Source organism: Salmo salar, chromosome 21, assembly GCF_965601325.2.
Source record: "Salmo salar chromosome 21, fSalSal1, whole genome shotgun sequence".
NCBI classification, from domain to species: domain Eukaryota; kingdom Metazoa; phylum Chordata; class Actinopteri; order Salmoniformes; family Salmonidae; genus Salmo; species Salmo salar.
The window spans coordinates 11,890,654-11,906,916 of record NC_138311.1 but is presented as its reverse complement, the minus strand read 5'-3'; the positions used below and the strand labels follow the sequence as shown (position 1 = coordinate 11,906,916).

The following is a 16,263-nucleotide window of genomic DNA, read 5'->3' as shown; positions in this document are numbered from 1 at the left end:
TTTTGCAAGAGCTAATGGGGATCCTAATAAAATACCAAATTGTGCAACATTTGCACATTATTCTTTTCAAAATTCCACCAGCTCTATCAAATTGGTTTTTGATCATTGCTGGAGAACCATTTTCAGGACTTGCCATAGATTCTCAAGTAGATTTAAGTCAAGCCTTGTGTTTTAGGTTATTGTCCTGCTGAAAGGTGAATTAATCTCCCAGTGTCTGGTTGAAAGAAGATTGAACCAGGTTTTCCTCTAGGATTTTGCCTGCGCTTAGCTCCATTCAGTTTCTTAACGATTACAAGAATAACCATAACATGATGCAGCCACCACTATGTTTGAAAATATGGAGAGTGTTACTCAGTAATGTGTGGTATTGGATTTGATCCAAACACTTTGTATTCAGGACAAAAATTGAAACATTTTGTCACATTTTTTCTAGTATTACTTTAATGCCAGGTTGCAAACAGAAACATGTTTTGAAATATTTTTATTCGGTACAAGCTTCCATCTTTTCACTCTGTCAATTAGGTTAGTATTGTGGAGTAACTACAATGTTGTTAATACATACTTAGCTTTCTCCTATCACAGCCAATCAATTCTGTTTTAAAGTCACCATTGGCCTCATGGTGAAATCGCTGAGCGGTTTCCTTCCTCTACAGCAACTGAGTTAGTAAGGACGCCTATATCTTTGTAGTGACTGGGTGTATTGATACACCATCCAAAGTGTAATTAATAACTTCACCATGCTGAAAGGGATATTCAATGCCTGCTTTTTTTTTAACCCATCTACCAATTGGTGCCCTTCTTTGCGAGGCATTGGAAAACCTCCATGGTCTTTGTGGTTGAATCTGTGTTTGAAATTCACTGCCCGATTGAGAGACCTTACAGATAATTGTATGTGTGGGGTACAGAGATGAGGTAGTCATTTAAAACTAATGTTGAACACTATTATTGCACACAAAGTGAATCCGTGCAACTTATTGTGACTTAAGCCCTTTTTGCTCCTGAACTTATTTAGGCTTGCCATAACAGAGGGGTTGAATACTTATTGACTCAAGACATTTCAGCTTTTCATTTTGAATTCATTTTTTCAAAAATATACCCCATCATTTTACATTATGGGGTACTGTGTGTAAGTCAGTGACAAAACACCTGATTTTAAAATTCAGACTGTAACAACAAAATGTGGAAAATGTCAAGGATTATGAACACTTTTTGAAGACACCGTATACAGACAGATCCACACACGTATTCATGCACAAGCCCAATGAGCAGCGCAAGTGCACGCACACTCACACTCTCAGAGCTGCAGTTTGGGTCCACACACATACTGGGTTGTAATGATGCAACCTGGCAACAGAGCAAAAAAACAATCCCACTGCAACATGAGTTTAGCGGCAGGGATTTGCTGACACGCCAAGCACTTACAGTGTGTGGGGTGGTTGTGAGTGTGAGAATGTGTGTGTGTGAGAGGCAGTATGTGTGTGTGTGTGTGCTCTGCAGAGGTGTCACTGACGGAAGGAGACATGCTGCCGTAGCTGATGGAGATTGATTTCCTGGGATCGCTGGGCGAAGCCCGTTGCATTGTGGGACGGGACACTTGGGCCACCACTTGGCTATACATCACGCCTAAATCAGCCCCCAGAGAGGTTCCTGCAGGTCTGTCTACACACACACACACACACACACACACACACACACACACACACACACACACACACACACACACACACACACACAGTAAACACACAGTAAACAGCGAAGCTATTAACACTGTACTCCATTCAATAACTCTATGCGTCTTCTATCTCATCGTGTGTGTATGCAAAACAAAGATACTCTGACCGTCTATCAGATCATCTCTATTTCCTCATATCTTTCACGAAACAGAGTGACTCAGTCAATAATGGGGACTGAAAACCATTTACAGAACTAACCAAAGTAAGTGCTTGTAGCATTCAGAGTGCAATACATGTACAAGTGCCCTAGCACACGTCAGTTCAAAACATTTCCCTCCAAATGTAACTCACTGACTTGTTTATCAGTGGTTGTATGTCTGCAGACTTAGTTTTCATAGAGCTAAAAACACTGTGTAAAAACAGCAAGCTTAACAACAGTATTACATCAAGGCATGCATACATAAGGATGCACATGGACCATATGCATACACATTAGCAGAACCGCGCATGTGTCACACACACAAACCCACATACAAATGCACATGCACAAACTCCTGGAATACTATGTGGATGCTTTCAACTCACATTTTGAGTCCACAGTGAGAGAAAGAACACCACGGTATAGAATATCAGGCTCTTTCTCTAATCGATTTCTACTATGAGGAGTGCCACCTGGCACGGTCCCAAGACCAATGCCAGCTAACTAGATATCCTGTGCAACAAAACAAGAGCATTGAAGTCTGCCCTATCAGAGGTGCCCTGGCCTCCCGACTGACCAATCACAGGGTGGCACGGTTGTGGACTATTGCTGAGATGACCAATGGCCTCTTTGGCACCGGGCGGATTTCAGCACGGGCTGCAACACTATACCTCCCTTAGGGCGGCATGCAGAGAAGGGTGGGGCTAAGACAGACTATAGTCGCAGTGGGGATGATGTGTTCCAGTGATTTTGGAGCCTTGATGTATGGAGAGCTGTCGCACTGAGCGACACACCTATCTTGACCTCTGACCTTCTGTCCATCTAGTCAAGTCTGTCTGGTAGCCTTCAGAGACTGGATGCCCATTGGCTTCTCAGGACCTTAACTACACATATCCAGCAGTTCCACAGTAGTACTCACTGTTTCCCCAGGTTTCATGTCCACCAGTTCCAATCATAACCCCTTTAGTGTAATTGTCGTCCAATGACATGCAGTAAACTTCCACCCATGTGACGTGTGCAAGGACGCAGACACAAAGACAAGCATTCTCACACCTGTCAGTGTTTCCACACACAAACAAGCAACAAACACAATGTCAAACCAAAGTAGGTCAAAACGGGGCCTTCGGAGAGAATCATTCCACACATTGAGCTCTTTCAGAAACGTCCAGGCCTCCTTATTTGCAAGCCGCACCCTCAAACATCTCCCATTTACGCACACTTTCCCAGCCCTCCACTCTTCACAAACAGCTCAAAGTGGTATGTGTCCTCACCCATTGTTGGGAGAAGAGCCACCAAGCCACAACCCCCATCTCTCTAACTAACTAGGGCTCTGGTAATACCCGGACTTGTGGCTATTGATGTGTCAGGGCGATGGCGTGGCAGTGACGTTCGCAGGAGTCCATGGTTAGCTCAGTTCCACAGAGAGGGGTTTGTTCTCTGGGCCCTGACAAAAGGTTTGGCGGTAACCCTCTGATGCCATGGACGCCATGAGGTCGTATGGGAAAAGGGGAGTCGTTGACCCTGCATGCCCTCTGAGACTAGGGAGTAATAGAGTAATTAAGATTGACTACTCCACCAGTGTCAGAGAGAACAAGGACTGGTCTGAGCTGGAGAGGCTGATCAACACACATTCACTGGAATGACCGAGTGGCTAAACAAGACAGCTCAAATTGTAGTCTTTTTTCGCGGTAACAATTTACTTTGACTACATTTCATTTCATGAAAGTGTTATAACAGCTCCCAACTGTATTATTAAAAGTTAATTTAATACTGTATATCCATAGCATATCTATAGTGCATTCATGTCATGCTATGTAAGAGCTCATATTTAGGTATCTTAATAGATGATTCATTACAATGACAGCGTAGTGTCATCATTATGGCGGTTCTCAAAAGTGTGCTTCTGGCATGTTAGTGAATATGCCAAAAGGCCAATCCATGTTTTGAAAATGATGCTGGTATATATAGCCTGTTCAAGCCCCCAAATTCCCCTAAAGGCCGGTATAAGCCTGTGACTTACCACCTTCTCCGTGCTGAGGTCAATCGTGCATGAAGATCCCCACAGGGTTCAATCCTCACTGTACATTTTACAGATCAAATCATGTAGTTGAAGGTCTATGAACTCGTTCGTAACTCATTATCTGCCCTCCTCTACATCACAATTAAGTTGTTCATACTGGTCTATAACGCACACCTGAAGGGTCTATGTATAAACTCTATGCAGTCAAAGTAAAGTCCAATCTATTTTCCCATTTACAAACCATTTATAGCTAAGCACTTCATGGTAATTAACTGTGCAGTTTGCCACTCTGATCTATAACACCAACATTAAAGGTCTATGTATAAATTATATGAAGTGAATGTAATGTCATTTCTACTTTCCCACTCATAAAGCATTTATAAACATGCCTCACGTATCAAAAATAATACGCATGATAACACAGAATGTTAAAGGAATCTTAAAGGAAATATATATATTAAGTACTTTAGAGTACTTAAGCATAGGAAGGAAATATATATATTATATATATTATGTACTTTAGAGTACTTAAGCATAATACATTGCAAGTTGGGGGAATTTCACAACAGCCGGGTTATAAAAAGTATTTTGTCCTGCTAATAGGAAACACTTGCATGATGGGCTACACCTGCTACAGTTGTGAAAAACAAGTGTTTGAAAACCTGTTTTCAAAATGCCTCCAGTTGTCCATCACTACTGTAAATAAAAACACACCATCTTGTTTACATATTGTTTACATTCTTTATTGTGTCACACGTAATGTGTATTTACCTTTCCAATTACTTTTATAGTTTGGGATTTACAAATGTGCGCTTTTAATTATTAGTTACATTGTTTAGATCGAACGTGCAGACTTTTTTTCTTTAAATGATTGTTTTATGTAGGATGCTACATTTTTGACCAGTTGCAATTCTAAGTAGGCCTAATAAAGCCTCATAGACTACCTCAGCCAGTTAAGTTATTTTATATAGGTCTAGGCTCAGAAGAAATAGACTCCAATTAAGCCCTCTTGTTGTTTGTAAAGTCAAATTAAAATAAAGATTATTGTTGAAATGAATTGGTCGACTGGTGTAGGTTTTCTCCATCTGTTGGTGTGCAACACCTGCATAACAAGATAGCTTATATTTTCAGCACCAGCCTACCCGAGCACCAGCCTACCCTGGCCAATGAAGGCCTACCCCGGCCAAACCCGCTGGGCCAATTGTGCGGTGCCCTGTGGCGCTCCCAGTCACAGTCGGATGTGATACAGCCTGAATTCGAACCACATATACACATACAGTGGGGAGAACAAGTATTTGATACACTGCCGATTTTGCAGGTTTTCCTACTTACAAAGCATGTAGAGGTCTGTAATGTTTATCATAGGTACACTTCAACTGTGAGAGACGGAATCTAAAACAAAAATCCAGAAAATCACATTGTATGATTTTTAAGTAATTAATTTGCATTTTATTGCATGACATAAGTATTTGATCACCTACCAACCAGTAAGAATTCCGGCTCTCACAGACCTGTTAGTTTTTCTTTAAGAAGCCCTCCTGTTCTCCACTCATTACCTCTAAGTTGAACTTTTAAAGGAGGAACCACTGTAGCTAGCTAGCACAGAAAGCAATTTGCTTAGGACTTCACCGAAGAGTCCTACCAACTATTGACATTTTTCTTTTGGACTTTTCTTGAGTAGATTTAACAAGGATTTATATTCAAACCATTCAAATTCAATTCTCCATTTCAGACTCATAGGAATAAATATTTTAGTGAGCAAAACATATTAACACAGGGTGGTAAGATAGCTAGCATTACCCATTACCCACTAATGTTGCATCTACTAGCTAAGCCCCTCTCACAATGTCAACACTTTTTAGAACTCATTCAATAAATGTTACAAAATCATAATAAAATTCATATAACATTTAGTATTTCACTATTTCCATTGTACTTTTGCACATTATGAACAGAAAACAGAAACCAGTTGCCTTTGTTTTGACTGCAGAGGAGACGTGAAAGGTCAGTGTGAGATCACATCTGGTTAACAGCCCAGTGTTCTTGAGGCTTCTTAGCTATTTTTGTTATTTTAAATGTGCAAACAAACAATGTCAGTCATGGAATAGTGAACAAAAAGGTAAACTAAATGTTTAATTCTTTTTATTTTTTATTACATTTTTTGTAGAAGCGAGAGGTTACCAGGAAGTAACATTTCACTGACCTCTCACCTCTCACATTCGTTCTGTGCAGCCAAAATTGAAAGAATGTCATGTTTCTGTCTCTTATTTTGTCATGTTGTTAGAGGTTCGTAACATGCAAAAGTACAATTTAGGTCTTAAAATAGTGAGATAGCTACCATTGTCAACTAAACATTTCATGAGTTTTATGATTTTGCTACTTTTATTGACCGAATTGGAAAACGTGTTGACATTGCCAGGGGCTTAGCTAGCTGCTAGCGAGCTAGCTAGCCTGCTACATTATCAAAATGCCAGCTAGCTTTAACACACTGTGTTAGTCTGAAATGGGGAATTTAATTTGAATGCTTTGAATATACATCTTTGATAAATCCATTCAAGAAAAGTAAAATTGAACATTTTTAATAGTAGGAATCGTTGGCAATGCCCTCGGGCATTAGTTTTCTGTGCTAGCTAACTTCCACCTGGAAGATCTAAATAAAATGTTAATATTTTCCTTTAGCATTCTGTGTTGTGTCTAGGGCTGGGCGGTGTCCAGATTTTCATACCTTCATATTGTTCCTGTACCATACAGGGGTATACAATATTACCGGCAGTGCACATAAGGGAAGATATTTCTTACCAAAGGTTAAAAAACATATTAAAAAAAAATATGCTAATAAATGTTAACAAAGTACTAGCGAATACCCATAGCGGATGCTAGCTAAACGAATTGCAAGGACAGACAACCCAGCTCAAGGTTATACAACTATCTCAAAAGGCTTCTCACAGTTTGCTGCACCCACAAAACAAATATTAGACAGCAGGGATGTTGATCCAGGTCTCTGCTGTAACAAAGAATTTTGATCTTTCAAGTTACCCAATTAGCTAGCAAATTAGCAAACCCTTTGCATAGCTGGAGCCCTGAGCTGGAGATTTGCTTCTGTGGACAGAATACTATCTTTTAGTATTTGTTTTATTAGTCCATTGTCGATATAGTCCAAACATGTTTTGCCTGTCAACAATCAAGTTTTTTAGAAATATAACTTTCCAAATACAGAAATACAGCCTGTATCAAGTTTTTGGGTGGAGTTTTCCTTTAAAAAGCAAAAATTCACATTTATGTAAAAACAAGCTAAAACCGTTTGAAAGGTATGGACGGTATTGAAAATCATACTGTGGGTATTTCAATACACCACGGTATACGGCATAGGCCTATACGGTATATTGCCCACCCTAGTTGTTTCCGTACTAAGTTTTTGATATGTTTATAAATGCTTTATAAATGGTTTATGAATGGTAAAATAGAAATCGCATTACATTGACTGCATGGAATTCATACATAGACCCATCATGTGTGCGTTATAGACCAGTACGGCCAATTTAATTGTCATGTGTAGGAGGGCTGTTAATGAGTTACAAAACAGTTATGATATGACCCACAACTACATGATTTGATCTGTTAAATGTACCCTAAATATGAGCTCTATAGATCAGATCTGGATATGTTTTATTAACCCTTTATATAGCAATATTTTGTTATCGATCATCAGGTCGTATTGCTTGTGTTTCCATGTCAGATGCTTCTCTTGTTTTGTTATCGCTCCATGTTCGTACTAACCATACTAACTGTATCTGCTTCCTGACTCCGTGTCTACGTTACAAATATGTCGTTTTAAAACGGCGAATACTATAACAACTATGCTTTTCAAGGGATTTGTTGAAGCCCAAGTGCAAGGCATCAGTAGACTGATCATAATTCCCCTCTTTATATGCTGGGCACAAGGGCCTTGTTCAAATACCTTTGGAATGTATCATTCCTTCCACTCTACAAATACACTCTACAACCTCGAAAGATCTGCGATAACTTCAAGGAAGGAAGCAAGGAAGGTTGTTTTTTAACAGGCCCATGTCAACACTATCCCTCTTGTCAAATAAGTGCATTTAACATTTTTGTTATCTATTCGATCAACAGTAGGTATTCCGTGCATACAATATGTATTTACATCACATTAGAACTAACTCTCCCTCTACACTCAAGTGTGGTCCAATTAGCACAATAATAAAAAAAAAAAATGTATTTTCAATATATTTTCAACCAAAAGTACCTATTTTCAACTTCTTTTTTGACCAGAAATATATTTTCAACATCTGGTGCTCATAGGAGTAGCTCATGGTGCCTGCCTCTAAGACCTCTTGAGTATAGTCTGCAGCCTTGCACAGCCACAGATCTTTGGGCAAGCGAGGGGTCCTTTCATACCCAGAATGCCTGCTCTACCGTGCCGGCCAAAGAAGGGGTTCACCTCAGACTAAACACTGCTCTCGTTTACAGGAGACACAGCCGCCACGTGCTCCGTCACTTCTTCCACCCTGCGGCCGGCAATTTCCAGGCCAGGATCTACACACACAGAAGTGCACCCCCCCATAAAGCCGAGTAAAGCAGAGAAAATGCATCTGTTGTGCCACTGTGGCACTGGAGAGGAGTGTTCGTGTTACAAGTGGCAGTAGATAGCTGGCTCCATCCAAACTCTTCCCATTAATACAAGTGCAGTAGAGGAGAGGCGCGGCAATCAATGGCTGGCGGTGCTAAGGCCAGGGCCCAGGGAATGAATACCCAATTACAGCCACTCATTCTCCCACTGTAGGGGCCAGCGAGAGCCACAGAGAGAGCCAGTGTAATCACTGCTAAAGAACCAGGGCACTCAGGGGCTAACCACGCTACCACAATAGAACGCCAAAGAGAGCTTTATTGGCTAGAGGCTTGGGTTTAGCGAAACAAGCTAACAGGCTAACGGGCTGCGTCTCGATAGCGCACGGTGGCGTCCTTTTCTAGTCACCTTTTCCTCTCGCTGCGTCGGCATGAAAGAACTGGAAAGATGGAAGCAGAGTATCAGTACATTTTCTCCATATTGCTTTCACCTGGCCTGTATTTTCAGATCAGACGAGAAGCCATTGCAGACTATTGAGAAGGACCCGAGGACGCAAGTGGAGAATTGCACAGAGCATTGTATGAGGGAAAGGCATTCAGTGAGGGAAAAAAGTATTTGATCCCCTGCTGATGTTGTACGTTTGCCCACTGACAAAGAAATGATCAGTCTATAATTTTAATGGTAGGTTTATTTGAACAGTGAGAGACAGAATAACAACAAAAAAAATCCAGAAAAACGCACGTCAAAAATGTTATAACTTGATTTGCATTTTAATGAGGGAAATAAGTATTTGACCCCCTCAATCAGAAAGATTTCTGGCTCACAGGTGTCTTTTATACAGGTAATGAGCTGAGATTAGGAGCACACTCTTAAAGGGAGTGCTCCTAATCTCAGCTTGTTACCTGATTAAAAGACACCTGTCCACAGAAGCAATCAATCAGATTCCAAACTCTCCACCATGGCCAAGACTAAAGAGCTCTCCAAGGATGTCAGGGACAAGATTGTAGACCTACACGAGGCTGGAATGGGCTACAAGACCATCGCCAAGCAGCTTGGCGAGAAGGTGACAACAATTGGTGCGATTATTCGCAAATGGAAGAAACAAAAGAACTGTCAATCTCCCTCGGCCTCCATGCAAGATCTCACCTCGTGGAGTTGCAATGATCATGAGAACGGTGAGGAATCAGCCCAGAACTACACGAGAGGATCTTGTCAATGATCTCAAGGCTGCTGGGACCATAGTCACCAAGAAAACAATTGGTAACACACTACGCCATGAAGGACTGAAATCCTGCAGCGCCCGCAAGGTCCCCCTGCTCAAGAAAGCACATATACATGCCCGTCTGAAGTTTGCTAATGAACATCTGAATGATTCAGAGGACAACTGGGTGAAAGTGTTGTGGTCAGATGAGACCAAAATGGAGCTCTTTGGCATCAACTCAACTCGCTGTGTTTGGAGGAGGAGGAATGCTGCCTATGACCCCAAGAACACCATCCCCACCGTCAAACATGGAGGTGGAAACATTATGCTTTGGGGGTGTTTTTCTGCTAAGGGGACAGGACAACTTCACCGCATCAAAGGGACGATGGACGGGGCCACGTACCGTCAAATCTTGGGTGAGAACCTCCTTCCCTCAGCCAGGGAATTGAAAATGGGTCGTGGATGGATATTCCAGCATGACAATGACCCAAAACACACGGCCAAGGCAACAAAGGAGTGGCTCAAGAAGAAGCACATTAAGGTCCTGGAGTGGCCTAGCCAGTCTCCAGACCTTAATCCCATAGAAAATCTGTGGTGGGAGCTGAAGGTTCGAGTTGCCAAACGTCAGCCTCGAAACCTTAATGACTTGGAGAAGATCTGCAAAGAGGAGTGGGACAAAATCCCTCCTGAGATGTGTACAAACCTGGTGGCCAACTACAAGAAACCTCTGACCTCTGTGATTGCCAACAAGGGTTTTGCCACCAAGTACTAAGTCATGTTTTGCAGAGGGGTCAAATACTTATTTCCCTCATTAAAATGCAAATCAATTTATAACATTTTTGACATGCGTTTTTCTGGATTTTTTTGTTATTCTGTCTCTCACTGTTCAAATAAACCTACCATTAAAATTATAGACTGATTATTTCTTTGTCAGTGGGCAAACGTACAAAATCAGCAGGGGATCAAATACTTTTTTCCCTCACTGTACACAGAAAACATACACTGGCCACTCAAATTGAATGCCACCCAAAACACGCAGGCGCGCACACAGACGCACGTTTAAGTACGCGCACACAAACACACACCAAGCTGCTTCATTCTGAATGCAGATTGTGGGTGAATAAAAGTTCCACTGGTTGGATATCCCCACTCTGGGTGGATTCCATTAGGAAGACATCACTTTGCAAGCCAGCATAATGTGACTTGATGCTGGTTTTGTGGGTGACCAGCACGTGCTTTTAACAATTGTTACGATTATTTTATAAGGGCGGCAGGTAGCCTAGCGGTTAGAGCGTTTGGGCCAGTAACCGAAAGGTCGCTGGTTTGAATACCCGAGCCGACAAGGTGAAAAATCTGTCGATGTTCCCTTGAGAAAGGCACGTAACCCTCATTTGCTCCAGGTGCTCCATACTACTATGGCTGACCCTGTAAAACAACACATTTCACTGCACCTATCCGGCGCATGTGACAATACATCTTTATCCTTTTTTTTTACTCAGGCTAACACACGTACACTGGCCACTCAAATCAAATGCCACACAAAACGCAACCTTTCCCTCCACTAGCACAGCGTATACCAAACTCCCTCCTAGATAGGCAGTACAAAGTGCAATCTCTGACAGCTACATTTAAACATGACATGTTGACAGTAAATGAAGCCTAATGTATAGCGCTGTCACTGAAACGCCGCTAGGAAGCAATTAGGCCAGCTAACAGGAGTCGTCGTTCGCTCTGTAGTTGTTGCATTTCTGGTTAAACGCTCCCACACGTCATGGCCCACACACGCGCATGCACAGACACATCTGAGGCACGCACACAGACACATCTGAGGCACGCACGCAGACACATCTGAGGCACGCACGCAGACACATCTGAGGCACGCACGCAGACACATCTGAGGCACGCACGCAGACACATCTGAGGCACGCACGCAGACACATCTGAGGCAGGCACACAGACACATTTGAGCAGGCACACAGACACATCTGAGCAGGCACACAGACACATCTGAGCAGGCACACAGACACATCTGAGCAGGCACACAGACACATCTGAGCAGGCACACAGACACATCTGAGCAGGCACACAGACATATCGCTGACATTTTAAATAAGGAGTTACAGTCAGTACCAGATTGGGTAATTAATAATAAACTTATCTTAAATATATCTAAAACCAAAAGCATTGTATTTGGTTCAGAACATTATTTAAGATGTAAACCTCAACTGGAGCGGTACATAAAGAGTGTGACCATTGAGGAAGCTGAACTCCTGGGGATAACATTGGATGGTCAGTTATCATGGTCAAGTCATATCAACAAAGTCGTTGTGAACATGGGGAGGGGTGTGTCTGCTATTAAAAGACATTCTGCGTTTGGTATGCCCTTAACTGCACACACAGAACTACTGTAACAACAACATGCATGGTAGTCCTGGTTGAGGGTTGAGATTAACTGTACCTCTTCTAGTTTTTAGCAGAAATATTACTGTGATCAACATTTCAGATTCTTTGATAACGTTCAGCTCAGACACCCATACCCCACAAGACATTCCACCAGTGGTCTCTTCACAATCCCCAAGTCCAAAACGAATTCACGTCAACGCACAGTATTATACAGAGCCTTGATCGGCAAGGAACTTCCTTCCATTTCCAATAACTCAAGCAAACAGTAAAAATGTCCTTTAAAAAAAAATGACATCTCGTGGAACGGTGTGGACTCTGAGGGGACACGCACACAAACGCACTAAACACAAATATTTGTGTTGTTGTATTGTTTGTATCATTTCTAGTAGTGTATCAGTGTTCTGTTGCTTATATCAGTGTCCTGTAACCAATCCAAATAAACAAATACATATGTAATCAAACGTAGATGCACACAAACACCCTCACAAATAAGCATCCCTGTGTGTGTGTGTGTGTGTGTGTGTGTGTGTGTGTGTGTGGTGTGTGTGTGTGTGGGTGTGTGTGTGTGTGCTGTGTGAGTGAAAGAGAGACAAAGAGCGTGGAAGCACTATCGGGTGTACTACAGAGGACGGTACCACATAAAACGTGGCTAGGAGACTGTTAAGAAACAGTGACACAAAACTGACCTTAGATCAGAAGAGTCTAGGGGGCAAGCTCCGCCTACTCCAAGTGGCCTCAATCAACAAACACATCAAGGATCATGGGAAAGATCATAGAAATCGGATATATTTATAGCGCAGGTTAAACCACAGAAGCTACTGGACTGGTACCCCCCCCCCCCCCACAGTAGGGATTAAGGATTACCATTATATCACGGCGCCAAGGACCCACACAGATGCTTTAGAGGGGAAAGAGGTTCCCTGAAGACCCCTGGAGCGAGGCAACTGGTTGGCTGGAGGGGAAAGAGGGGAGTACAGTAGGTGGACGGACCAATCGTTTTTTTGTTGTTGTCGTTTTGGGTACAGTGGGTTGCGTTTGTGGTGGAGTGTTTGTGGTTACGGTCAGAGAGCACATGGTTGTTAAAGGGGTAGGTGGCTGAGAGTAGTGTGTTTGTGTGTCCTTTTCGTGCATACATGTTACATTTGTCCAAGAGTGTATGCTGCCTCTCTCTCTCCCACCTCCCACTCTCTCTCTCTCCTACTCTCTCCCACCTCTCACTACCACTCTCTCCTTTCTCAAGCCATCTCCCTTCCCTACACCCCTCTACCTCTCTTCTTCTCCTATCCTCTCTCTCTCCCGCCCACCTCTACCTGTATGCACGGTATGTAAACACAGTGATCACAGAGGTTCCACACACAGGGGATAAACCCACAGTCAAACATACCCGACTCAGCCCTTAGGCTCCTTATTACTGTAACGTATCACTGGTTTTACATGAGGCGCTACACTCCACCTAATCTCACTCAACCACAAACTGAATCCAACCGAACTCACACTCAACCCCACTCCATCTGCCAGTCAGCTAACAGACAGTTTAGAGTCATAGGTCAAATAAATCAATGTAAGGCTTTTAAAACATCAGACGACAGCGTAATGCCAAGGGAAAAGTGGTGTTGCACTCCTCTTTCAGCCAAAGCCTCAACATCATCCTTCCTCTATTCCTCCCTTCCCTGTCTCATTTTCTTCTCTCCATCTGTGTGTTTCACACGCTGCTCTGCTTCTCTCTCCCTGTCCCTTTCTTTCTTTCGCTCGCCGTCTCTCCCTCTCCCTCCCCTTCTCTCGCCATGTGGTGCAGGGCAGACACTCTGCGCCAGGACACAGTGAAGTGGAACACACACACACACACACACACAATTTATGCGGCACACAGAAGCATTCACAAAAACACAAGACACTCCACACTAAACACTTCCCAGTCCGCACGGTACACAATTTCAAGATTACGTGACACACATAATTCCCCAAAATACGCTAACACGAATACACACACAAAAAAGAGAAAATCAATGAACTGCATATGGTAAGATACACACACACACACTTGCTCTCTCACATAAGAACACACAGAACCCACACATCCACGGCGCGCAGTAGTAGGTAGTGGCCACAGCCATCTGCTCCATTGAGTGCTCAAGGCTGCAGAGCAGAGCGTGCGATAACACATCACCACCATTCAACAAACACACAGTCTACTCAGCCTGTCCCCACACACACACACACCAACAGCCACAGACAACCCCAAACAGGCAAGCACGACACACACACACACACACACACACACACACACACACACACACACACACACACACACACACACACACACACACACACACACACAGGACTGGGTACACACTGTACAGCGCAGAGCTCCTCTCTCACCCATCAGTTGTGCTGTCCAGATGGTGTGTGGCCAACGCGATCGCTTGATCAGCCTCACTGAACCAGAGCTAAACTCTCCACCGCTGACACACCACACGCCGTAAAACACAGCCTCAAGTCCACAGCAGACGCCGGTACAGTGCTCTCAGTCGCCACCTCTCTGTTTTCTCTCTCTGTCGCTCTCCTTCTCTCACTCCGCTCTGTTTGCTCTCGCCCTCTGGCTGTGTCTCTCGCTCGTTCAGTCATCTCACTGGTCCCCTCCCCTCTTTCCCTCTCCAGGGGCTGGTGACATCAGAGGGCAGTTTTAGGCATGCTGAGTGTTTGTGCGCCTCTCTCCCCCTCTCCCTCCCTCCCTCCTTGAACAGGCTGATTTTTACAGAAGGGACAGACCTACTGTGGGGAACTCTGCTTCTCACTGTCTATATCCATCTTCCTCATTCTTTTCTTTCTCTCTAACTCTCTCCTTTCCATAGTTTAACTCTCTCTACATCTGTCACTCTCCCCCTCCTTTCCCCCTCTTCTTTTTCACCCATTTACTTCTATGTTTTTCTTTTCTTCCCTCAGCGTCCCCCTCTCTGTACTTCTGTTCATGTCTACCTCTTTTCCTATAGCTCTTTTGTCAGTCTTCTTGTCCTCCATCATTCCTCCCTATCTCGCGCATGTCTGCTCAGATACCGCCATCGAAATGCTCTCCTCTTCCATTTCACCTGTTCTCCATCCCTTCCTCATCCCTCCATCTCCATCCCTTTCCTTTTTGTTTTCTTCCCTCTCTTCCCAATCTCCTTCCCAGCCTCCCTCTCTCTCTCTCTCCCTCCCTCTCTCCCTCACCCTCCCTCTCTCCCTCCCTCCCCCTCCATATCCCTCTCTCATTAAGTCCACATGGGTTGGGTGTGATTCCAGACTGCTATATGGCCAGTCAGTGCGCAGCAGGCTCTGGTCTACAGGGAAAGTGCTCGAGAGAAGATTTACAGATTAGCAAGTCACTGTGGCGGGGTGGCGCAGCCAGACGCCACAATTAGATTGCCTCATTTCTCTCTCCATCTCTAATTCTCTATCCATCTATCAATTCCCTCTCTACATCACTATCTTTTTCCTTTTCTATCCCTTCCCTCTAACAGTCTCTTTCTCTATCTATCCCTTCTGTCTCCCTACATCTATCTCACTTAATCTCTCTCTCCTACCTATCTCAGCTCCTTTCTCTCTCTCCTTCTTCTTAGAAAATGTTTTGCTATCTAGAACCTAAAAGGGTTCTTTGGCCGTCCCCATAGCATAACCCTTTGAAGAACCCTTTTTGGTTCCAGGTAGAGTTCTACCTGGAAGCAAAATTGGTTCTCCTATGGGGACAGCTGAAGAACCCTTTTGGAACCCTTTTTCGAAGAGTGTATCCCTCAACGGTACAATCACCCCCCTCTCGCATTCTCCCTTTCCCTCCCTCGGGATCTCTCTCCACCCCTCTATAGCATGAGTTCATTCGCTGGACTAGCTGACGGATAGATCGGAGAGAAGAGAAAGATTTGCCAAAACCTTTCCTTTGGGCAGCATCTGGTTGGCTTTCCCATTCATGCATGTCTCTTCACAGTCAACAGCCAGCTGTTGCTAATGCCATCAACATCTCTGGCTGTGCATTGCTTTGCCTAATGGCCTCCTCTACCTGATCTCTCTCTGGTAACTGTAACGTGGATATGACTTTGAAGAGTACTCTGTCTACTGCTATAGCTCATTGAAATATACATATGGATATGTGCGCACCTATGCATGCATACACAGGCAAGTACACACATACTGTACATGCACACACACGCT

General features: G+C 43.5%; 1 protein-coding gene across 4 annotated transcripts in view; it reads right to left on the bottom strand.

Annotated features, from left to right (window-relative positions):
• The window catches only part of hdac4 (histone deacetylase 4), a 243,538-nt gene that overhangs the window by 97,549 nt on the left and 129,726 nt on the right, over nt 1-16,263 (bottom strand). Inside the window, exon 1 of one of the 4 annotated variants that reach the window (XM_014164300.3) lies at nt 14,461-15,260. The exons of the other annotated variants lie outside the window; for them this stretch is intronic. Within the exon in view, the coding sequence (XP_014019775.2) occupies nt 14,461-14,464 (4 nt within the window). The 5' untranslated portion in view covers nt 14,465-15,260. Of the gene's footprint in view, nt 1-14,460; nt 15,261-16,263 lie in introns of those variants that run through there. 4 annotated transcript variants of the gene reach the window in all.